At 53.2% G+C, this 23,525-nt stretch overlaps 2 protein-coding genes across 10 annotated transcripts in view; both read left to right on the forward strand.

The window, feature by feature from the left end:
• The window catches only part of NFKBIB (NFKB inhibitor beta), a 1,076,695-nt gene that overhangs the window by 453,568 nt on the left and 599,602 nt on the right, over positions 1-23,525 (forward strand). The gene's annotated exons all lie outside the window — the stretch shown is intronic.
• The window catches only part of SIPA1L3 (signal induced proliferation associated 1 like 3), a 231,434-nt gene that overhangs the window by 180,511 nt on the left and 27,398 nt on the right, over positions 1-23,525 (forward strand). For all 9 annotated transcript variants that reach the window (XM_084960460.1, XM_084960459.1, XM_084960464.1 and 6 more), the window contains 3 exons: positions 5,496-5,614; positions 6,328-6,755; positions 22,858-23,079. In XM_084960460.1, coding sequence (XP_084816586.1) covers positions 5,496-5,614; positions 6,328-6,755; positions 22,858-23,079 — 769 coding nt within the window. The remainder of the gene's footprint in view (positions 1-5,495; positions 5,615-6,327; positions 6,756-22,857; positions 23,080-23,525) is intronic.

Below are 23,525 nucleotides of genomic sequence, written 5' to 3' on the forward strand. Positions count from 1 at the left end.
ATTTCAGCCTTTCTCCTGGGCGCACAGTGAGATCACATCGTCCTTTTAATTTACATTTTTCTGATGCCCGATGAGGCCGAGCATCTTCTCATCTGTTTATTCTCCTATGTATTGTTATTCATACAAGCATGTACTACTCAGATGAACATTTTATTTATTTATTTGTTTGTTTTGTCTTTTTGCTATTTCTTGGGCCGCTCCCGCGGCATATGGAGATTTCCAGGCTAGGGGTCGAATCGGAGCCGTAGCCACCAGCCTACACCAGAGCCACAGCAACGTGTGATCCGAGCTGCGTCTGCAACCTACACCACAGCTCATGGCAACACCAGATCGTTAACCCACTGAGCAAGGGCAGGGACCGAACCCGCAACCTCATGGTTCCTAGTTGGATTCGTTAACCACTGCGCCACGATGGGAACTCCTCAGATGAACATTTTAAACATAGTTCCTCATAACAAACCTGTAGCCCCCTTGAAGTGTGAGAACCACCAAATGATGGATGGGCTCAAAAGAGAGAAAATCAGCGACAGAGGGCTGACATTGAGGGGGACGAGATGGAGATATCCACGCAGGGGAAGTTCTAGAATATCCGGGCAGCCCTCCGGGACAACCGTGTTGGCAGCTCACCGGCTCCCCCGGGCGCTGCGGGGCAGGTTACGTGCCCCAGGATTAGCAGCCTAGAGAATTCCCCATGGTTCTCATAAATGGGGGCAGTGGCTGGACTTGAGGCAAGCAGGTCGCCCTCTCGGCTCTGCCATCCCGCTTCTGCTGCCACCGGCGCCCGCAGACACAGTTCCCGCCCCTCCTCGGCGCGCGGGATCCTGCCTGCAGTGCTGTGATCTTTTCTCCCGCACAGTTTCACAGCCTTCCCCCCACTCCAGTTGAGAGAAAAAGAAATGTGTTACTTGGCAGTGTCATCACACCAAAGTGTAAAATGAGGAGGAAGATTTTCCAGCCCTCGACACAGCCCCCAGTTAGTGGCTCAGAAACTCACTGTTGTCCTCCCCCCCCCCGCTTCTTCTGTCTCCCTGAGCTCGGCTCCCCTCTCGCTTCACTGGGACCTTGCTCTCAGTTGACTGACACCTCCCTGCACACACCCGCACATCAGGGCTGTCTGTTGGGAAGTGTCTTAAAGTCCAGAATGTATCGAGACCCAGGCAGGGAGCGGCCGGCGCCCTGGCCGTGGGGGTTTGCCCCGCCCTCATCGGATGTCGCCATCCCAGCAGCAGACGCGGTTTCGGGCACTCTCCACCACCTCCTGCTTGATCATCAGGAGCACAACAGAGTGGGCACTGGGACTGCCCTGTTTGGGCAACAAGGGAAATGATGGCACAGTGGGTTAAGAATCCGACCGATAAAAAATTTAAAAAAATAATAAAAGAATCCGACTGAGGTCTCTCAGGTGGCTGCAAAGGTGCGGGATCCATCCCCGGCTTGGGTTAAGGATCCGGTGTTGCCACAGATGTGGCTGAGATTCAGTCCCTGGCCCGGGAACGTCCTTGTGCCTCAGGTGTGGACATTTAAAAAAAGAGAGAGAAATGGGAGTTCCCGTCGTGGTGCATCGGAAACAAACCCTATGAGGAACCATGAGGTTTCGGGTTAGATCCCTGGCCTCGCTCAGTGGGTTAAGGATCCAGCGTTGCTGTGAGCCGTGGTGTAGGTCGCAGATGCTCGGATCTGGCGTTGCTGTGGCTCTGGCATAGGCTCCAGTTGGACCCCTAGCCTGGGAACCTCCAGATGTCACAGGTGCAGCTCTAAAAAGACAAAAAGACCAAAAAATAGAAATGAAGAGGAGGAAGATAAGACAGAGAAAGCTTGTCCCTTGTCTGAGGTCCCTGCTGGCATCATTGAGATTTGAACCAAGACCTGCTGGGTTCTAGAAGTCTTCCTTAATCCCCACCACCCACGGACACCAGCACAATCCCTCACCCACAGTGAGAGCATTTCTCACACCTCAGCGCACCCAGGTTAGGAAGGTGGCCCCAGAGCCACCAGATGCCACAGGTCCGTGCCTGGCCATGGTGTCAGCACAGCTCTCACAGCCACGTCCGTGCCTGTCACCCACCTGGTGTGTCAGGGGTGAAGCAGTAGAGCCAAAAGGTCACTGGGGGTCAGTTCAGAGGACCAGTGAAGGGCCCAGGATCAGGGCCTGCTAAGGGCAGGGCCAGGGCAAAGGGGACATGGGGGCCACCCAGGAGGGGCAGGAATCCAGCCCTTCATCCCTCCATTCATTCGACACGTCACCCGTGATACTCGCCAGGCTGGGCGCCAGGGATACAGTGTGAGCCAGACAGTTGGGTCCCCTGCCTTCTTGGAGCTGACAGTCCGTGGGAGAGACCGACGGTAAACAGGAGCACCCAGTGACACCCACCCACCAACGATGCGGGGTGTGGGGGAAGCAAACACAGTGCCTCGAAAGGGGTTGGTGGGATTGGAGGGGATCTCTGAGCAAATCCTGGCTTGGGCAAGGCTGGAATGCAGAGGAGCCAACTGGGAGGAGAACATTCCAGGGAAAGGGAGCTGGTCAAAGACCCGATGTAGGAGGGGGTCAGCCGTTGGAGACGTGGTGGGAGATGAGGCCAGGGAGGTGACATGGACAGCGCGGCAGGGACTCTATCCTTCGCTCAGAACTGCAGAGATGAGGAGAGAGGAAATCTGACTCGGGTGTGCAGAGCAGCCCTCCGTCTGCAGATTCCTGCAGGGTGTGGCCTGTGGAGGGGGAGAGATGGGAGTTTCTAAATGTGGTTGTTGCAAGATACAGTTAGAATTTCCTCATGTTCAAGGATAATAACCAAGGCTTGTGGGGGGGTGTTTTAGGGTTGTTTTTTTTTTGTCTTTTTAGGGTTGCACCCACGACATATGGAGGTTCCCAGGCTAGGAGTCCAGGTGGAGCTACAACTGCCGGCCTACAGCACAGCCACAGCAACGCCAGAACCTAGCCATGCCTGTGACCTGCACCACAGCTTACAGCAGTGCCAGATGCTTAACCACTGAGCGAGGCTAGGGATCAAACCCGTGTCCTCGTGGATGCTGGTCAGGTTTGTTAACCGCTGAGTCAACGACGGTAATGCCTGTTTTGTTTTTGGCCACACCCACAGCATGTGGAAGTTCCCAGCTAGGGCTTGGACCCACACCACATTGCCACTGCAGTGCCAATGCCAGATCCTTAACTGGCTGGGCCGCAAGGGAACTCCAGTAGTCAGTTTTTGACCTGAGCAGCTGAAAGAATGAAGCTGTATGGTCTGAGCAGGAGAGACTCTGAGCGATGCAGTTTGGGGAAGAGAAGGAGTTGACTCTGGCCGTGTTCAGTGGGAGGTTCCAGTAGACACCCGGTGGAGGTGTCGTCAGGCAGCCATTTATACAAGTCTCAAGTCATGGGGGGAGGTCCAGGCCAGGGACAGAAGTGTGGGAGCCTTTGGGGTCGTAGGTGGTAGTGAAGGCTGGATGTGACTGCCCTGGGCTTGGCTCACTGCAGAAGTGTGGTCTCCAGGCGTGGTCTGGCCACCTCACAAGGACCAACGCCTCCTGGGTGTGTGGGATGCTCCAAAGAGGAAAAGCGTCTCCAGAGGTAGAGTAGGTGGACAGCCTGCCCCCACTCTCGTCATGGTTCCCAGATGAAAGCCACACAGGCAGTGGCACCTTCAACTGTGGCCAGCCAGCTGCTCTCTGCCGTGGCCTTGAGGGCTCTGCCTGGCCCTCCAGGCCCCTTCCCCAGCAGGAACGTGGGGCCAGAGCGTCCTGGGGCTGCACCGAGGGCAGCAGTCTGTATGGTTGTGCGCGTCCAATGGGCCTGGTGAGAAGTCCTGAGTCAGCTGTGTGACCTTGGCGGTGACCTCATCTCTCCCAGCTTCCGGTCCGTCTTCAGTGGTGGACCCCTGAGTGCCTCTCCTTCCAGGATGGTCTGGGGATCCAGCGAGATCACACCCAGCTCCGGCACAGGACCTAGCCCATCATCACGAGAACGGTGACCCCTGCTTCGAGCGCACTCACTCTCCCGCGTTGCCTGAGTCGTCGTCAGGGAAGCTCAGAGAAGGGTGCGGGGGTTGAGAGCACAGACATGAAGCTTTTCCTGACTGTGTGACCTTAGAGCAATTGCTTAACCTCTCTGTCTTTTCTCCTTCACACATTAATCCGGTGCTAATATCTGCCTCACAGTAACACAGGGAGGATGTAACAGGGTAATGCATGCTAAGCACTTAGAGCAGTGCTGACACAGAGCACGAGCTTCATGATAATAACCGTTCTCATGAGCATTTAAAATGCAGCATTGGAGTTCCCGCTGTGGCACAGCAGTAATGAACCCAATTAGTATCCATGAGGATGCGAGTTTGATCCCTCACCCCACTCCGTGGGTTAAGGATCCAGTATTGCCATGAGCTGTGGTGTAGGTCGCAGGCCCAGCTTGGATATCACATTGCTGTGGCTGTGGTGTAGGCTGGCAGCTGTAGCTCTGATTTGACCCCAAGCCTGGGAACTTCCATGTGGCTCAGGTGCAGCCCTAAAAAAAAAAAAAAAAAAAAAAATGCAGCGTTAATCAAAAGTATAGGCTCTGGGGTTAGACTACCTGTTAGTTTAAGTTTAATAAATAATATTAACTAGCCCTGCATTGGGATTTGCGTGTCTTTTTAAAATCCAGTGCTCAGTTCAGGCATACGGACTAGCTTGGGAGTTTAGACTTAATTTACACTCATACCAGCCATCATGATTTTAAACCTCTTTCACCTTTGAGCCAGCAATTGTAGAATTCTGTCCCAGACACAATTCCGCACTTGCTCAAAGTTGGGTGTAGAGGGAAGGCCGCCACAATGTTAAGAAACCCTGAAAATAACCTGAATGTTCATCAGTAGGAAACTGGTTAATTACTTGACGTCCGTGCACATAGTGGACACTGTACAGCTGTTAAAAGTCAGAGAATCTCATGTTCAGGTGTGTGAAGATGTGTTATGACGATAAAGAGCAAAAGGCAAGTGTAAGGGTATTTGTAAAGTGAGAAATCCAGCTGTCCGGCAGTGCTTTGGTGACTGCATTTTCATTTAACAGAAAGAGTTATACACATTTAACCCGCAAGGGAATGTGCCCTCGCTTATGTCAAGAACCCTATTCACCAAAAAGATAAAAGACAGTCCCATAGCAAACATGGGTAAAGGATGTGAACAAGTCATTTACAAAATAGAGACTCTGAATGGCCAGTAAGGATGAAAAAGGGCTCAGCCTCCTGTGGCACAGAGGACTGTTACACGGCTTTGCTAAGGGAACCCACGTAGAAGCACCAGAATTACGGCATGTGATAAGTGCTCCGTAAATATTCTGTCACCGAGGGTTGTTTTCTCCAAGACGGGAGTCGATGGGGTCACGACCCTGTGTGAGCTCAGCAGACAAGCCGGCAGGGGGGTGGGACCATCAGACCACATGCAGGACCAGATCCTTTGGGTGGACTCCGGCCAGCGCCTGCATAACCTCTGACCACTGGTGGACTGTCCTCTGTCTTCCTGCAGAGCCTTTGTGGCATGTGCCCGCCCAGGCCCGGCTCTCAGCCATGGTCGGAAGCAGCGGGAGCAAGCACACCTCCAGGCAGGACGCAGCAGGCAAAGATTCCCCCAACAGGCATTCCAAAGTGAGTTGGGGCCCCGCCTGTCAAGCCCAGGAGCTGGCGCCGTGGGAGCTGGCTGCTTCACGCGGGTGGGAGCCGGGCGGAGGGGGGGAACGACTCTGGGCACTCCGCATGAGCACACCCTCCACCTCTGCCACCCTCCACTCCAGCAGAGCGGCTGGTCCGGATTTAGACACCGCTAGGCCCGCGTCCTGGCTCCAGCCCCCACCAGCCACATCACCCTGGGCAAATCCCTCACCTCCTGGAGTCTCCTCAGGCCATGGGTCCTGGCAGGTGTCTTCACCAGCTCGGGCTGCCGTAACAAAAGATCACAGACCAGGTAGCTTATAAGCAACAGAAATTTCTATCTGACAGTTGTGGAGGCTGGGGAAGTCTAAGATCAAGGTGCCAACAGATTGCGAGTCCGGTGAGGATCCACTTCCTGGTTCATTGGCAGCCTTCCCCTCCCCTCGTGTGTGCAGGGAGCTCTCTGTGGTCGCTTTGATAGGGATGTGAGCAAGTATATGGATTTCATCACCCCATTCGTGAGGAGTACACAAGCACTCACAGGATAAGCGTGCAAACTGTAGAGGAGTTTTATGACCCCGTTCATGTGGGCTCTCCCCTCGTGACCTGTCCGGCTCCAGGGTTCACACTTGCATGCAGGGAGGACCCAGGGAGGGGAGGTCGGCCGTTCACGCTGGAGCCTGGGGATGACACGCTCTCCCACCTTCCAGGGCGAGCCTCAGTACTCCAGTCATTCCAGCAGCAATACCCTCTCCAGCAACGCGTCCAGCAGCCACAGTGACGATCGCTGGTTCGACCCGCTGGACCCCCTGGAGCCAGAGCAAGACCCTCTCTCCAAGGGCGGCTCCAGCGACAGCGGCATTGACACCACCCTCTACACCTCCAGCCCCAGCTGCATGTCCTTGGCCAAGACGCCTCGGCCGGCCAAGCCGCACAAGCCCCCAGGAAGTATAGGTCTTTGTGGGGGCGGGCGCGAGGCTGCTGGACGGCCCTACCACGCAGACCGGCGACGAGAGGTCTCGCCTGCCCCTGGGGTCCCTGGCCAGAACAAGGGCTACAGACCGAAGCTGTACTCCTCAGGCTCCAGCACCCCTACAGGCCTGGCTGGGGGCAGCCGCGACCCACCGAGGCAGCCCAGGTAAGGCACTGCGTCCAGTCTGGGTCCTTTAGGGGGTCCTGACCCCCTTCCACAAACCAAGTCTGCAGTGGGCTTCCCTTCTCCAGACGGGCGCTTACACATGGTTTGCTTCAGAGTTGGGAGGCTCGTGGACACCCCCGCCCCTGCTCCCCATCCATGGACCTTCAGGGATCCTGCTAGAGGGAGAAAAATCCTCGGCTATCTATCCTGTCTGTCTCTGGTTTACTCTGACCCTCAGTCTCTCCTTTCCTCTATGCTGAGACCAGTAGTTTTTATGCTTTCTGGGAGTCTCAGACTGTTTCTTTTAGGAGGGCCATTGGCTGGAGGTGATAGGAAACCTGACCCATGGTGGCTGAAATGAACGGGTTTCACTGTCCCCTGATGGGGAGCCACCAGGGAGGGCCTCCAGGCCTAGGCCCTGTGTCTTCCTGCTCCATCATCCTTCTTATACCGGCCGCGATCTCCTGGTCTCCAGATGGCTGTGGTGCCCCTGGGAGGCATGGGACAGAGAACAGAGGCAAGGCTGCAGCGTCTCCTGACTGGAGAGGCAGATCTTTCCCAGAACCCCTGTCAGCAGGCGGGTCTCATGGCCATCTCAGCTACCAGGAAGTCTAGGGGGGTCACAGTTTAGCCTTCCAAAGGGCAACATAGCCCCCAGACAGCCCCCTGGAGGGCTGTGTAGGACAGGGTAGGGCCAGAGAGTATGCACCTTTGCAAAGTTCCGTGTAGATGCTGCTCTTGGTGGTCCGGGGACCACACTTTGAGAACCACAGGTAGAGAGGCAGACAGAGGAATAACTGAGAATGAACAGGCACTGACTAGTCAGCAACCTGGGGTCTGGACCACTTACACTGAATCTAATGAAAGCCATGCACCGCTTCCCGGAAAAGTTCTGCCATCACAGGACTCAGCCTGGTTGAGGGAGCCCCTCAGGGGTCTTCAGCCCCAGGCCAGGATTACTTTGCTGCAGTCCCCGGTGGGGACCCCTGAGGTCACCGCCTCCCTGCCCTTCCCTGACCACTGAGCAGGGGCCAGCCTGGGTCCAGGACCCCCATTAGGGGTCTTCCCCTCCTTTGGCTTCCTGACACCTTAGCCAGTCCCCAAACCTGTGGCCTCTCTCCACGCAGGACAGGTGCACCCAGGCAGTGGCCTCAGACCTCCGTGACCACAAGCCACTGTGGACCTGGGTCTTTGTGCAGAATATCTGTTTTTAAAAAGGTGAAGCAAAAATTCCCCTTACAGTTTTTAGCCTGACGGTGTGCAAAGCACTTTGACCCAGCCTCGTCCGCTGAGGATGTTTGAATGTTGCGCACTACCTCCTTACACGACCTCATGATGCGCAGTGGTACTCTTGTTACTGAACCCCAGTTCAGCTGCTCGCAGCTGCAAAGCCAACATTCAAGAGACAAGAGGAGTTCCTGTCGTGGCACAGCGGAAATGAATCCAACTAGGAACCATGAGGTTGCAGGTTCGATCCCTGGCCTTACTCAGTGGGTTAAGGATCTAGCATTGCCATGAGCTGAGGTGTGGGTCGCAGACGCGGCTTGGATCTGGGGCTGCTGTGGCTGTGGTGTAGGCCAGTAGCTGTAGCTCTGATTGGATCCCTATCCTCGGAACTTCCACAAGCCATGAGTACGGCCCTAAAAAGAAAAAAAAAAAAAATGTTCTCAAGAGACAAGAATTGATTGGAAAGGAAAATATGCAGAAGCCTAAGGGTCCTGGAATTGACTACTCTAGAGGCTAGAGATTAAAGTATAACTAGAGTCTGAGACGGAGGGGCTGACAGATTTTGGAACCAGCGTGTTTAGAGCACCTGTGTGTCGGTGCTTCCCTCGCCATGGCGCCGGCCCTCCTTGAGTCAAGGAGCCAGGAGGAGGTGAGTGTGGAGACAGAGCGTCCCAGTCAGGTCTGTCTTGTCTCAGCTTGCTTCCCTAGACAGATAGTTTGTGAAGGGTTGTTTTTTTTTTCTGTTTTTATTTGTTTTGGGAGGGGTGGGGGTTTTTTGGCCACACCTACAGCATGCAAAAATTCCTGGTCCAGGGAGTTCCCATTGTGGCTCAGTGGAAACAAATTCGACTAGTATCCATGAGGAATCGGGTTCAATCCCTGGCCTCTCTTGGTGGGGGGGGTCCGATGTTGCCCTGAGCAGGATGCAGATGTGGCTCAGATCCTGCATTGCTGTGACTGTGGCTGGCAGCTGAAGCTCTGATCCTACCCCTAGCCTGGGAACTTCCATATGCAGGTGCAGCCCTAAAAAAAAAGAAAAAAAATTCCTGGTCCACGCATTAATCCCCACCACAGTAGCAGTCCAGGCTGCTGCAGTCACAACTCCAGATCCTCAACCTGCTGTGCCACAAGGCAACTCCTGGGCAGATAGTTCCTAATCATTTGAACTCATGGACCCTTTTGAACAGCTCTTTCATTCATTTATTTGTCTGTTCTTTTCACTCACAGATATTTCTTGGGGATTGATTATGTCCCAAGGACTTTGCTGGGAGCTAAGGAGAAGTAATGAGCAAATTCACGTGAGGTCCCCAGCCCTCACCCCCACCCCCATCAATAGAGGGAGACAGATGTCAAAGTTCACCCACCAAGAGGGACTCTGTGCCAAAGAGAGTCCTAGGCGCCGTGGGGGTCCCAGGTCTCAGCTGTGGTAGCCCCCGTGCTGGACAGACGTGGGGTTAGTATAACTGAGTAGCTGTAGGGGTTTGGATTCTGTGCTATAAAGGCAGCAGTGCTGGGGAGTAGGCTGTGGCTGAGGCAGGGGGGTGGGTATAAAATTACCCTTGTCTGAGAGAAGGATTTGCCTAGAAATGAAGGGAGTAAAATGGGAGAGGAGCCCGCTACAAAAGAGGGCCCTGCGGTTGGGAGCCTTAATTTGCATACAGACAATTGATGCTAATTGCAAATCATTCTTATCTACTCATTAAAGCTGCTTCCTGAAGTTTTCTCCTAGGCAACCAGGCTTTAGTGTGGAACAGCATTTCCCAAAATGGGGTGCTCGAGGTGATTTGGGTGGTGCGGGGAGGAAGATGTTTTATTTTAAACGGGTATTAGGAAGGCTGTTATCAACCCATCCCCTGATTTTACAGATACTGCCTTGGACAAGCTAAGGAAAATTAATTCAGTTGATTCAAAGGAACGTATTTGTGGTAGATGAGACTGTGGACTCCAGAGTCACCCCACCAGGGTTCAAGCCCTTCCCTGCCTTGTCTGGTCTGTGTGGCCTTGGGCAAACGTCTGAACCTCTCTGGGCGTGAGTTTCCTCATCTAGGATATGGAGACTAAATCTCAAACCTACCTCACAGGGATGTGGTGGGGGTTAAATGAGCTGGTGTTTGTAGAGCTGCCTTAGAACTGCCTGGCAGTGAACTTCAAGCCTGGCTCTATTAGAGTCACCAGAGGATGTTATTAAAAACTGAGGCCTGGTGTTCCCGTCGTGGCTCAGTGGTTAACAAATCTAACTAGCATCCATAAGGACACAGGTTCAATTTCTGGACTTGCTCAGTGGGTTAAGGATCCGGCATTGCCATGAGCTGTGGTATAGGTTGCCGACACGGCCAGGATCCTGAGTTGCTATGGCTGTGGTGCAGGCCAGTGGCTACAGCTCCAATTCGACCTCTAGCCTGGGAAACTCCATGTGCCGCATGTGCGGCCCTAAAAAGCAAAAAAAAATTAAAAATAAAAGATGAGGCCTGGAGTTCCCGCTGTGGCACAGTGGGACTGCCGGCATCTTGGAAGTGTAGGATTTAGGTTTATCCCTGGCCCAGGAACTCCATAGGCCTTGGGACGGCAGAAAAGGTGGCGGGGGCGGGGGGGAGATGAGAATTTGCATCTAATAAAGTAAAGTCAGAATGTCTCGATTTCAGAGAGATAGCAGTGAGTGATGGCTTGAAGCAAGATCTTAATTCTCTGCTCAGGAATTGGACCTGGGCAGCCTGGATGAAAACCAGGAATCCTAGTCACTAGACTAGCTAGAAACTAGAAATGGAATTGCTCTGATTCTTGCCACTGTTGAAAGCAAGAATGTTTCCAGGAGGCAAAGGCTGTAAAAACAGGTACAGAGTTCCCGTTGTGGCTCAGTGGTTGGCAAATCCGACTAGGAACCGTGAGGTTGCAGGTTCGATCCCTGGCCTTACTCAGTGGTTAAGGATCCGGCGTTGCCTTGAGCTGTGGTGTAGGTTGCAGATGCAGCTCGGATCCCTTGTTGCGGTGGCTCTGGCGTAGGCCAGTGGCTATGGCTCCGATTCGCCCCCTAGCCTGGGAACTTGAACCTCCATAGGCCGAGGGAGCAGCCCTAGAAAAAAAGGCAAAAAGACAAAAAAAAAAAAAAAAGGTATAAAGTTTATTGTTAGAAACATACAGCAGGAGTTCCCATGTGGCTCAGCAGTAACAAACCCTACTAGCATCCGAGAGGACTCGAGTTCAATCCCTGGCCTCACTCATTGGGTTAAGGATCTGACATTACTGCGAGCTGTGGTGTAGGTTGCAGATGTGGCTCGGATCCCACGTTGCCATGGCTGCTGCAGCTCCCATTCAGCCCCTAGCCTGGAAACTTCCATATGCTAGGGGTACGGCCCTAAAAAGAAAAAAAGAAAAGAAACAGTACAACATGTGGGAGAGCGTGTAGAGAATTTGCCTGTTTATATAAGGCAGAAGTAAAGCAGTAATACACACCCAAAGGAGGGAGGGTGTGGGCGCCCCCCCAGTGAGGAGGGTGCCAGAGAGGTGACTTATATAGGACAGTCTTTCCAGGTCTTTGTCTTCCTTTGGCCAATTGTCTTGTTTTATCCTTCACACCTGACCAGATCCAGGGCCCTCCCCTATCTGTGTGCGCATCTTTTGGCCACGATGGATTCTAAAGCAAAGCACGGCGGGAAGGTTGTCTAGACTTACAGCCTGGCACCCCCTCCCCTTCTGACCCAGAGGGCTCTCTGTGCGTGTGTAGTTGAGGGCTCCCTGACTCTGAGGATGGGGGGTATGTGACCTCTTTGTTCTTCTGCCCAAGCGGGGCTCAGCCCCTCTTCTGATCCTGTCATTACCATTTTTTCGCAAGTACACAGCAGACAAGTACCAGGTATTTGCCTTGTGCCTGTTATTATTTCTGTCTTGAAGGATAGACGGATACTTCTGTAAATGTTTGTCCCGTGGCTCATCTCTCTCCTGCCTCAAGAAATGTAAATTAGGAGTTCCCATTGTGGCACAGTGGAAACGAATCCTACTAGTATCTGTGAGGGTGTGGGTTCCATCCCTGGCCTCGCTTAGTGCGTTAAGGATCTGGCGTTGCTGTGAGCAGTGGTGTAGGTCGTAGCCTCGGCCTGGATCCCGCATGGCTGTGGCGTAAGCCAGCAGCCATAGGTCTGATTCGACCCTTAGCCTGGGAACCTCCTCATGCTGCAGGTGCAGCCCTGAAAAAAAGAAAAAAAGTGTCAACTAGAGCCTAGTTGTCAGGGTCTATCCTGGAGCCCATGTGTCTCCCGCCTCAGTATCTCCCAGGCCACATCTTACAGGCACTGCTGGAGACACTGGTGACTGAGACAGCCCAGGTCCCCCGTCTCAGGGCTCAGAGTCAGTGGGGGAGACAGACCTGTCCCCACACAGTTACAGCCCACAGTAGTCAGAGCCAGGGTGGGGGAAGCCCTAGGGATGTGGGAGCCCGAAGGAGGGGCCTGATCCAGTGACGGGGGGCTTTCCTGGAGAAAAGAGGCTATGCTACTGGGAACCAGGAGGGCAGAGTGTCCCAGACGAGAGGATGGGGTCCCCCCACCCTGCCAGTCCTCCTGCAATCCTCCTACCTCAGTAGGCACAAGTCCCCAGATGGCTGCGGAGCGCCTGCGCATGCAAGACTGAGGCACGCATGCCTCCGCCTGCTGCTGGCCTCGCCAGCCCTGGCTCCAGGCACCCTTGTGCATCTGCTGTCATGGTCCGTTCCCTGGACCTGCTGCCCAGCCTCGGTGCTCAAGGGCAGGCACCCGTGCTCCCTAACTGCCCTGGGTCTGCCCAGGCCATTGGTAGCACAGTGCGTTGTGTTCACTCATGCAACAAGTGCCTCCTGTGTGCCTAGCCCTCTGCTGCGGACTGGGCCCTGGCAGTCCTGGCACTGATGGGGTACAAGGGGAGACAGCAAGTAAAGAATTACAAAAGTAATGCATGGATTATGCTAGGGGAGAGCCGGCAGGGGAAGAACCCCTGGGATCTGAGAGTGAATGGGGTGCAGGGCTGGAGGGGGGTCCGGTCTAGCCAGAGTCAGGGATCATTTCCCTGACGAGGGGTCATGTCTCCCAGGGATGAGAGGGATAAGGAGCCAGGAGCAGATGAAGTGGTTTCATGGGGGCTGGTGATATAGTCTTGATGCAATTGTGTGGATGTTTGTAACTCTTTGTTAAATTGTACCTGTATGTTTCACATACTTTGCTATAAGTGAGCTATTTTTAAGTTATTTTAGGAGTTCCCTCATGGACCAATGGGTTAAGGATCCGGAGTTGTCCCTGCCATGGCTCTGGTTACAGCTGTGGTGGGAGTTCGATCCCTAGCCTGGGAATGTCTGCGTGCTGAGGATACAACCAAAAAAAAAAAAAAATCTTTTAAGAAAGAGAAAAAGGAAAGATGGCACGTAGAGAAGGTGTCCCTACAAGGAGTGGCATGTGCAAAGGCCCTGAGGTGGGGAGGAGGGAAGGTGCCGTCAGGTCACTGAACGCAGGCCCCTTGGCTCAAGTTTAGAAACTGGTGGGGGGCAGCTGATGGGAGGTTGGGGGTTGGTGGGGACCAGACCACACAAGGCCCTGTCAGCCACATTATGGAGTTTGGATTTGATCCTAAGTGCTGTGGGCAGCAAAGAAAGGTTTCAGCAGAAAGGATAATGCAGGCCAGATGTATGTTTTGAAAGACGGTGCTGGAGGCGAGACTGGCGAAGTCTCAGGCCTGGGTCTGAGGCCAAGATGTGAGTGAGAAGGAAGAGGGCCCAGACTGGAAGCCAGCAACTGTGGATGCGTCAGCAGGTGGCACCCCTGGGGATGTAAGGAGGGCAGGGGACACAGGTCCAGGACAGTGCCGGCAAGCTGGGAGCTGTGTGTGAGTCCGGCCGGCTGCTGCGGATGGGGATCATTGAGATTCTTGAGAGAGGAGAGCGGGGCTGGGCGAGCCTGAGAGCAGTGTTATTCTTGTGCTCCCCGACACTGAAGCACCCACCGGGTGCCAGGGACCATTGCAGACACGGTGCTACAGCACGGAATGAGGTCAAGTCTCTCCCTTGTGGAGCTGATATTCTCCAGGAGAGAGCAAGGCAGACAGACAGACAACTGAATAACTGCATAATATTAATATCATGGCTCAACAATTAACGAATCTGACTAGTCCATGAGGACAAAGGTTCGATCCCTTGCCTTGCTCAGTGGCTTAAGGATGTGGTGTTGCTGTGGCTGTGGTGTAGGCCAGCAGCTACAGCTCCAATTTGACCCCTAGCCTGGAACCTCTATATGCTGTGGGTGCAGACATTAAAAAAAAAAAAAAATTAAAAAACAAAAATATGATGGCGATAAGGTCTGGGGAGAAAACCAAACTGGGCAGAGGTCCTGGAAGACCTCTCGGAGGAGGTAATATTTTTCAGGACGCGTGAGAGTGATCTAGGCAGGAGAAAGAGCAAATGCCGTGGCCGGGTAAACTCCCAGCTTTCTAGAAATGCTCCAGTGGGCACAGGGGATGGATCGGATGAGGCAAAGGGCAGAGCGGCAGGAGTCTGCTGGGCGAGGGGAGAGGGCCCCAGCTCTGGCAGGGGTACTGGCCATGGCGGTCAGATGCCGGGATTTGATTCTGAGGAATGTGGGAGCCACGGGAGCACATAATCTGGCTTAGGTTTTAAGATCACTCTGGGCTACTTGGGAAGACAGCGGGCTGTTCCAGGGTAGAGGGATTGAGTTTGCCAGCAAAATTCGAGAATCACCCAGGAAAGGGATGGGCCCTGCCATGCCCAAAGGGGGATCCCCCCACCCACTCCCTCCGTGTACTCCAGCCCTCGCCATGGAAGCCGCCACAGCAGCCTGTAGCAGCTTGTGCCCATGGATGATTCCAGAGACTTCACATACCCTCCCCCCAGACGTTCGTCATGGGAGCCTGGCTTCCAGGCACAGAGCCAGGCGCCAGCGCCTGCCGTGGGCACCACAGTGGGCTGAGTGATCCCAGGCGGGCAGCCACCTGGCCCCCCGCCCTTTCTGGAGGCAGCACGCGCTCCAGAGCTTCCTGGGCTTCCAGAGCAATTTGTCAGAGCTGTTCAGGGGCCTTGAGAGGCTCTCGCCTGCACAGGGTGCTGACCCCGCCGCCGTTCCAGGCAGGCAGGGAACATGTGGCCTTGCCCCCGCAGGCTGTGCTCTTAGGCTCCGGGACCCCGTCCTGGGGGCATAGCCCTGAGAGGTAACGGGAGGGGCTTGGGGTCCACCAGGGCCCCCCCTGCCTGTGTTGGCTCTGAAGCTGGGGCCACATGACAGAGAGACAGAGACCTACTTGGAGCGTCACAGGCCGGGAAGAGGAGCCCTTGCCATCTCCTGGGAAGGAGGAAAGCCTGCAGAGATCTTGGGGAGGGGGCAGGGAGGAGCACAAAGGCCAGAGGTGGAAACGTTTCTTGTGTGTTTGAGGAACAGCTTCCACGTGGCCGGAGCAGAGTGAGCGAGCTGCGGAGTGGGAGGAGCTGGAGGCAGAGAGGGCTCAGACCAGATGGTGTGGGGCCTCCAGCAGGGGAGGCCGCACCCCGAGAGAGGTGGAGCCACTGTCCTGAGCGGAAGAGGGCCGATGGCGCTCAGCTGTTGACAGCTCCCCTGGCTGTGTTTGGGGTGAGGGCGGGTGGAGGCCATGGTGGTGATCCAGGTGCACTGAGGTCGGTGGAGACGGCCAGTGGTGGTCGGATTCCGCATCGATTTTGAGCCCATGGGTTTTTACCCTGTCTCTTCTCTGCTTCCACATTCTGAAGACCTGCTGTTTTTGCTCCCAGAGCACAGGGCAGAAGGTGGTCACTTATGGCTCCTACCCTGAGCCTGATAATTCCAGCCACGTGCAGGGACTAATTCACCTCTCAAGCCCGTGCCGGACACCAGGGCAAAAAGGCGAGATTAGTGCCGCAGTGAAGGCTTCCCAGGGGCCCACTTGGGTGTATCCAGGTGAGCAGTGTAATTTTCCGGGCTCTGGCCTCGAACGACCTGTGTCCAGGTCACAGCTGCACCACTAACCGACAGTGTGGTCTCCCTCGGGTTCTTTAGTTTCTCTGAGGCTCAATTTCTTCATCTGTAAACTGGGGATGAAGATAAGCTCTGTGGTCTGAGGCTTGCGAGGATGGATTCACACCATGCGTTTAATGACGTGCTTAGCAGAGGGCCTGAGACATAGCTGGTCCGAATGGATCGGCTGCTGCTGGGTTCTGTTCTCATGGTTTATGTGTTTGTCGTTACTCCTGTTGTCATGGAGAGGATGGGTTGGTGGTTAAATGTAGTGTCTCTTGAGCCAGACTGCCTGACTGTACATCCCGGCTCTGTCTCCTACCAGCTACATTATTTGGGGCAAGTTATTTAATCTCTCTGGGCCTCAGATTCCCCACTTAGAACACGAGGATGATGGTAGTTCCTGCCTCACAGGGTTGCTGCGGCAACCAAATAAAGGGATGCCTGTGAGATGCTGAGACAGGGCCTGGCTGTGTTCACGGGCTCGGCACGGTCACCACCATCACTACTACCACCTGCTCTGCCCCTGCTCTTCGTCCTCAAGGCCAGGGCACAGCTCCCTCTGTGCCTGTTGCCCACCCTGGACCCCCATCAGCCTCGCCAGGGGTGAACCGACCAGCACATCCCACGCACCCACGCCACTCTGCAATGTCTCCATCCAGCCTGTGGTTTTTCAGTGTTTTATGTAAGCCACCAACTTTTTACTCCAACAAAACCTTGACTGCTCTCCAAGACAGAACACAAGTCAATGCCCAGCCTCTCTGGGTGAGGGTGGTGGGCGGGCAGAGCAGGATGACGCACCCCAGTGCTGGCTGAGCCCGGAGCCCAGGCTTTTGGCCCCTGGATGCACCACGTCCCTGCTTATCTGCAGCTCGGGGTGCACGTCCCCGCTGCCCAGGCCTGTGCTGAGCACTTGGTTGCGTGTGATCTCGCGAGGAGGGTGCTGTCATCGCCTTGGTTCTCAGAGGAGGGCTGAGGCTCCCTGAGGTGAAAGGGCTCAAGCAAAGATCACTGTCATTTTGGAGTTTCCGTTGTGGCGCAGTGGTTAATGAATCTGACTAGGAACCATGAGGATGCAGTTTTGATCCCTGGCCTTGTTCATTGGGTTAAGATCTGGTGTTGCCGTGAGCTGTGGTGTAGGTCACAGACGTGGCTCAGATCTGGTGTTGCTGTGGCTCTGGCCTAGGCTGGTGGCTACAGCTCCGATTAGACCCCTAGCCTGGGAACCTCCTTATGCCACGGTTGCAACCCTAGAAAAGACAAAAAAAAAATCACTGTCATTTGGAGCTGGGATTGGAACCTGGGTCAGGTGAGCAGCACGGCCCACGTTCTCATCCGCCGCACGGTGCCCCCTCGTTTTTGGAGCCGAGGCCCGGGAGGGACATCCGGCCCTGATGGTGTTTCAGAAGGAGGGTGTGTCCACTCTGTTGCTCAGCAGGCGGGGTAAGAGCTGCACCCTGTACCTGGCACCTGACACAGCTCGTGGTCCCAGGGTGTGTGAGCAGGGGCTCCCGCCTCGGGGGGCCGGAATGAGATGCACAGCGCAGTCAGGGGAGTGTTCTGTGTTGCCCCGCTGTGTTCGGGGCACCGTTCCCTCCTGAGGCGCATAGAGGTTGAGGAGGGGGGCGGTCGTGGCAGTGCCTTTGGCTGGAAATAATGGGCATTCTCAGCTCAGTTGGAGAACGTCATTTATCTTTCAGAACACGAAGGCCCGAGCTAGGGAGTGGCCATGATTGGGTGATGTATTGACTCACGGACCCAGATTCTTGCCCTTTCTCTGTTCTGCCTCCCATTGGCCTACAGACTGGCTCCCCTCACAGTCTCAAAGTAACTTCAGCCAGACAGTCCGTGTCCAGCAGAAGAAAAAGTGATGCTTCCTGCAAGGGGCCTTTGTTTCCTAGTAAAGAAGTCGTCCCTGGACGTTACCCAGCAGACAGCCCACACTCGCACATCCGACGTCTCGCTGGGCAGAAGTAGACTGCAGACCTACCCCAGGCCCAGGCAGGTGGCATCAGCCATTCAGGATTTGCCCCCAGGGCTGGGTGCCAGGTCACCTTCCCCAAGCAAGGGGGGGGGTAAAAGAGCCTTTGTTTACAGGGTGAGAGGGATTAGGATGACACCCGGTGTCGGCCACAGGCCCGAGGAGGGGGCAGCTAAGAATTAGGGCTAAAATCAGTTAGGATATAGTCATAGAGGGGTCCCTCTGCAGCCAGTGAAGGGAGAGGGGCCTCGTGGACATGGGCCGACGCAGAGAGCTCTCCAGAGCGTCCAAGCCAGGTGCGGAACGAGCGCGCGGTGGCTGCCGTTTGTGTTCTGAAGGAAGGCGGGAGGATCCGCACATACGCTCTTGTACACCAGGCTCTCTGATGAAGAGAAGGCAAAGGGGTTGTCAGCTCTGCTTCAAGGGAGACCAAAGTGTCAGGAGACGCTTCCTTTTTTTGTCTTTTTGGCCACAGCCACAGCATGCAGAAGTTCCCCAGCCAGGGATCAAACCTGCACGACAGCAGCAGCCGAGCCACAGCCGTGACTGCCGGATCCCTAACCCACACACCACCAGGACACTGATGGCACTTCCTTTCCACCCTGTGCCATTTCTATGGTGTCATTGTCCCATCATTACGACCTCCAGAGACTTTGCTGCAAACTCAGCAGCCCAGGTCTTTCGAACCTTTTTGGCCATTTCCCAAAACAGAAACAGCATTTCCCAAAACAGAAACACACTACACTGCAGTGTGGACAAAAAAGTGTCACAAAACCACTTACCTTTGCCTCACATGAGGGACACTGAAGGGTTTTTTTTTTTTTTTGGTCTTTTTGCTATTTCTTGGCCGCTCCCGCGGCATATGGAGGTTCGCAGGCTAGGGGTCGAATCGGAGCTGTAGACACCGGCCTACGTCAGAGCCACAGCAACGCGGGATCTGAGCCGCGTTTGCAACCTACACCACAGCTCGTGGCAACGCCAGATCGTTAACCCACTGAGCGAGGGCAGGGACTGAACCCGCAACCTCATGGTTCCTAGTCGGATTCGTTAACCACTGCGCCACGACGGGAACTCCTTTTTTTTTTTTTGGACACTGAAGTTTTAATTCTAGTCTACCCTTTTTTTCCACCCTCAATAATGGTCAAGATCTGCTAAATGGATTTCATGACCCACAGTTGAAAAAAAAGCAAACTGCACCCTTCCTTTTTGTTAAAAAAGCCCCCCCCCAAATCCCAATAATCGTACAGTATATGTACATTTTTAAAAAAAGAAGCATGCTTTACACACTATCTTTTTTTCACTTACTGTATGTAGCTCAGACATCAGCCTCATTCATCTCACCGGCTGCATAGTTTTTCGCATATGGATATGCTTGGAATGTTCTATTAATCCCTTATTAAAAGACATTCAGGGCCTTCCTGTCGTGACTCAGTGACTGAGTGGAATCGAATCTGACTCGTATCCATGAGGACACGGGTTCGACCCCTGGCTTCGCTCAGTGGGTTGGGGATCTGGCGTTGCTGTGAGCTATGGTGTAGACCAGCAGCTGCAGCTCTGATTCGACCCCTAATCTGGGAACCTCCATATGCTGCAGGTGCAGCCCTAAAAAAAAAAAGAAAAAAAAAAGAAAAAGAAAAATCAGGAAGTTTTCCTGTGGCACAACAGGTTAAGGATCCTGCAACGCGGCTCACTGCTGTGTCATGTGTTCAATCCCTGGCCTCGGATGTTGTGTATATAGTTACTGTCCTTCTTGCTCCTCTCTTTCTCCTTTACTGCCACTTTTTGTGTTAAAGAAATTATTTTAATGTACCATTTGGATTCCTCTTGGTTTTTTGGACTTTTTTTGTTATTATACTGTGCGTCTTTTCAGTGTACTTCAGATGAATACTAACTTAATTCCGGTAAAAATACAGAAATGTTTTTCCAATGTAGCCCCATTCCCTTTCCCCTCCTTTATGCTGTTTTTGTCATCTGTTACGTCCATATATATTATAAACCCAAAAATATATAGTGTTATTATTACTGCCTTCTACCCTCTTAGGGTTACCTTAAAGTTAGAGAAGAAATAAGAAAACATGAATCTGTCGTATTTTATTCTAACCCACAAATTTTCCCATCTTGGACCCTTCATTTCCCTCTGGATTCAGATCACCATCTGCAGTCAATTCCTTTCAGCCTGAGGACTTGTTTTATTAATTAGGTAGATGTGCTAGCAGTGAATTCTCTCAGTCTCTGTTTATCAGGAAACATCTTTCTATTTTGCTTTCATTTGTAAAGGACGGTTTTGGTGGATATAGAATTCTTTTTGTTTTGTTTTGTTTTTGTTGTTTTATGGCCGCTCTTGCAGCATATGGAGGTTCCCAGGCTGTGGTGGAATCAGAGCTGTAGCCACAGGCCTACACCACAGCCACAGCAATGCAGGATCCAAGCCACATCTATGACCTACATCATAGCTCACAGCAACGCCAGATCCCCAACCCACTGAGCGAGGCCAGGGATCAAACCTGCATCCTCATGAATACTGGTCAGATTTGTTCCTGCTGAACCATGGCAGGACTTTCTGGATATAGAATTCTTGATCGATCGTTTTTTCCCTCCAAACTTTGAAAATGTCATTCCATTCCACTGTTTAAAATGACAAATTGGAGTTCCCGTCATGGTTAAGGATCCTGCATTGCCATGAGCTGTGGTGTAGGTCGCAGACACAGCTCGAATCTGGCATTGCTGTGGCTGTGGTGTAGGCCAGCAACTATAGCTCTGATTCGACTCCTAGACTGGGAACCTCCGTATGCCGTGAGTGCAGCCCCAAAAAAAAAGGAAGTCAACAGTTAACTGTATTGATGCCTCTCTGTATGTGATGAATCCTTTTTCTCTTTATGGTGCTTTCAGGGTTTTTATCTTAGTGTTTGACTTTCACCTGTTTTTCTGGGTGTGAATGTCTTTGTATTTATCCTGGTGGGGATTTATTGAGCTTCTTAGATGTATCAGGGAATGTACTCTGTCTGACTTGAGGAGTTTTCAGCTATTATTCCTTCAAATATTTCTTCTGCCCCTTCCTCTCTTCTTCTGAAACTCTCAGTGAGCAGTTTGTTGATGTGCTTGATGCTGTGCAGATATTCTGCTGTTCATTGAGCTGGGCAGGGGGATGCGAGGAGCCCTGGGCCAGAGTGTTAGATTCTCTCTGTTCTTACCTGGAGTTCAATTTTTCAAGCCTACATGATCATCAGTTTCAGGAGTGCCAAAATTGTTGTTTTTGTCAATTTTGTGCTTTTGGTTGGGGGGGGGGATTTGCCAATCTCCTCATTTGGTCCCAGTCAAAAGTTTCATCCTTTAATATTGCTAAACTCATCTTCAAAAAGGGTTGGAGTTCCCATCGTGGTGCAGTGGTTGACAAATCCAACTAGGAACCATGAGGTTGCGGGTTCAATCCGTGGCCCTGCTTGGTGGGTTAAGTATCCGGCATTGCCATGAGCTGTCGTGTAGGTCGCAGATGTGGCTTGGATCTGGTGTTGCTGTGGCTCTGGCATAGGCTGGTGGCTACAGCTCTGATTAGACCCCTAGCCTGGGAACCTCCATATGCTGCAGGTGTGGCCCTGAAAAGACAAAAAAAAAAAAAAAAAAAAAAAAAAAAAATACAGAAAGGGTTTATTGACTTACTCTCCAAGGCCATTAAGTTTCCCATTCAAGACCTCTTACTTGAAATAGTTTGGACTTTTACTTGAAAGTTTTAAAAGTTGATTTGCCTCAGTGAGGTAAGTGGTTGGGTCCTAGTTAACAGTGTGAGGTTCACTATAGCATTAATTCCACAGGACACACCAGCATTTGGGATATTGGGCTATGGTGGGTTTTTTTTGTTTGGTTGGGTTTTTTTGGTCAAAATTTTTTTTTAATTTGGGGGGGCCACACCTGTGGCATATGGAAGTTTATGGGCCAGGGAGCAAACCTGCACCACGGTAGCAACCCATGCCGCAGCAGTGAAAACACTGGATTCTTAACCAACTAGGCTACCAGGGAACTCCCTTTTTTTTTTTTTTTTTTTTTTGTGGAGATGCGGTTTTAGACTAGATCAACTGAAAGGGTATCTAATGTGTTGTAGTACCCAAAAATATTTGAATAAAGAAGCTATATGGCAAGATATAAGGTAAAAAAAAAGAAAACACAAGTTATGGAACAGTTTTTTTTCTTTTTAGGTCCATACCTGCAGCTTATGGAAGTTCCTAGGCTAGGGGTGGAATCAGAACTGCAGCTGCTGGCCTACGCCACAGCCATAGCCACGCCAGATCTGAGCTGCCTCTGCAGCCTATGCCACAGCTTGGGGCAATGCCAGATCCTCAACACATTGAATGAGGCCAGGGATCGAACCTGCATTCTCACGGACACTATGTCAGGTTCTTAACCCAGAGGCACAACAGGAACTCCTAGAACAATTTACTAGCATGATCCCAGTTACATAAAAACATAATTCTCTTATCTACTCTCAAAAAAAAAAAATCTATTTTCTGATTGTATGCACCTGTATGTTTTTAAACATAGGAGAAGGTTGAGAAGGAAATAAAGCCAACTGTAGCCATGGTTTCCCCCAGAGATGGGCAGGCAGGACTCCCACCTTCAGCTGTGTAGATTGTGCACAGAGACAGGGGATGAGAGAGGAGGCGTCCACCCACTGGGGGTGACCTAGATCCCCACAGAGGTACCAGCCGTGCCCAAGGGCATCCCTGCGGTGCGATCAGGACTGTGCAAGCAGCTTTCCTTTTTCTCCACATAGACTTCCAGGTATTGGAATTTTCCACAGCAGTGGCAACTTGTACCTCTCCTGTGTGAATGAACTGTTGTGTTTCCCACGAGTCACTTTAAACCGATGGGCTTTTTGGAACATGGGTGGATTTGGTGGGTAATTTCCCTCGTCTTCACTTTGCAGCGACATGAGCTCGAGGGCCGGCTACCCCGCTCAGGTTCACAAGACGGCCAGCGCAGAGACCCCGCGGCCCGCACAGCTGGCCCAGCCCAGCGCCTTCCAGCTCTCCGCCTCCGTCCCCAAGTCCTTCTTCTCCAAGCAGCCCGTGCGCAACAAGCACCCAGCAGGGTGGAAGAGAACAGACGAGCCCCCGCCACGGCCGCTCCCCTTCACCGACCCAAAGAAGTAAGTGCCCGGATGTCCGGTGGGGCAAGCCAAGCCCAGGGTCTTGGGGCAGGGAGGAGGGTGACACCTCCCTCCCTCCATCATTCACCAGGACTCCGTGCCCATCAGTGTCCACAGGTGTGGTCAGGCTGACAGGGACCCCCGCTCTTGGGGAGCTGACCTTGCAGCTGGGGAGACAGGTGAAAAATAGGGTAACTAAGAAGAGCAGGCAGTGGATCAGATGGTGACCAGCCTGCGTGGCGTCCAGGTGAAGAAGGTTCAGGCCGAGGGGACAGCAACTGCGAAGACCCCGTGCGCTTGGTCTGTGGGAGGAGGGTCAGTGAGGTCGGACCCGAGTGAGCACGAGAGAGGGCAGCGTGCGGAGGGTCTCGTGGGCCCCGTGTGAGGGCCTGGACATCTGCCGGGGGGGGTGGGGTGGGCATGGCAGTGTCTGGGGCAGAGGAGGG

Source organism: Sus scrofa, chromosome 6, assembly GCF_054392235.1.
Source record: "Sus scrofa isolate SSC_HxYL_T2T_F1_AM1 chromosome 6, Sscrofa_HxYL_maternal_Yorkshire_Landrace_v2.0, whole genome shotgun sequence".
Lineage (NCBI taxonomy): Eukaryota > Metazoa > Chordata > Mammalia > Artiodactyla > Suidae > Sus > Sus scrofa.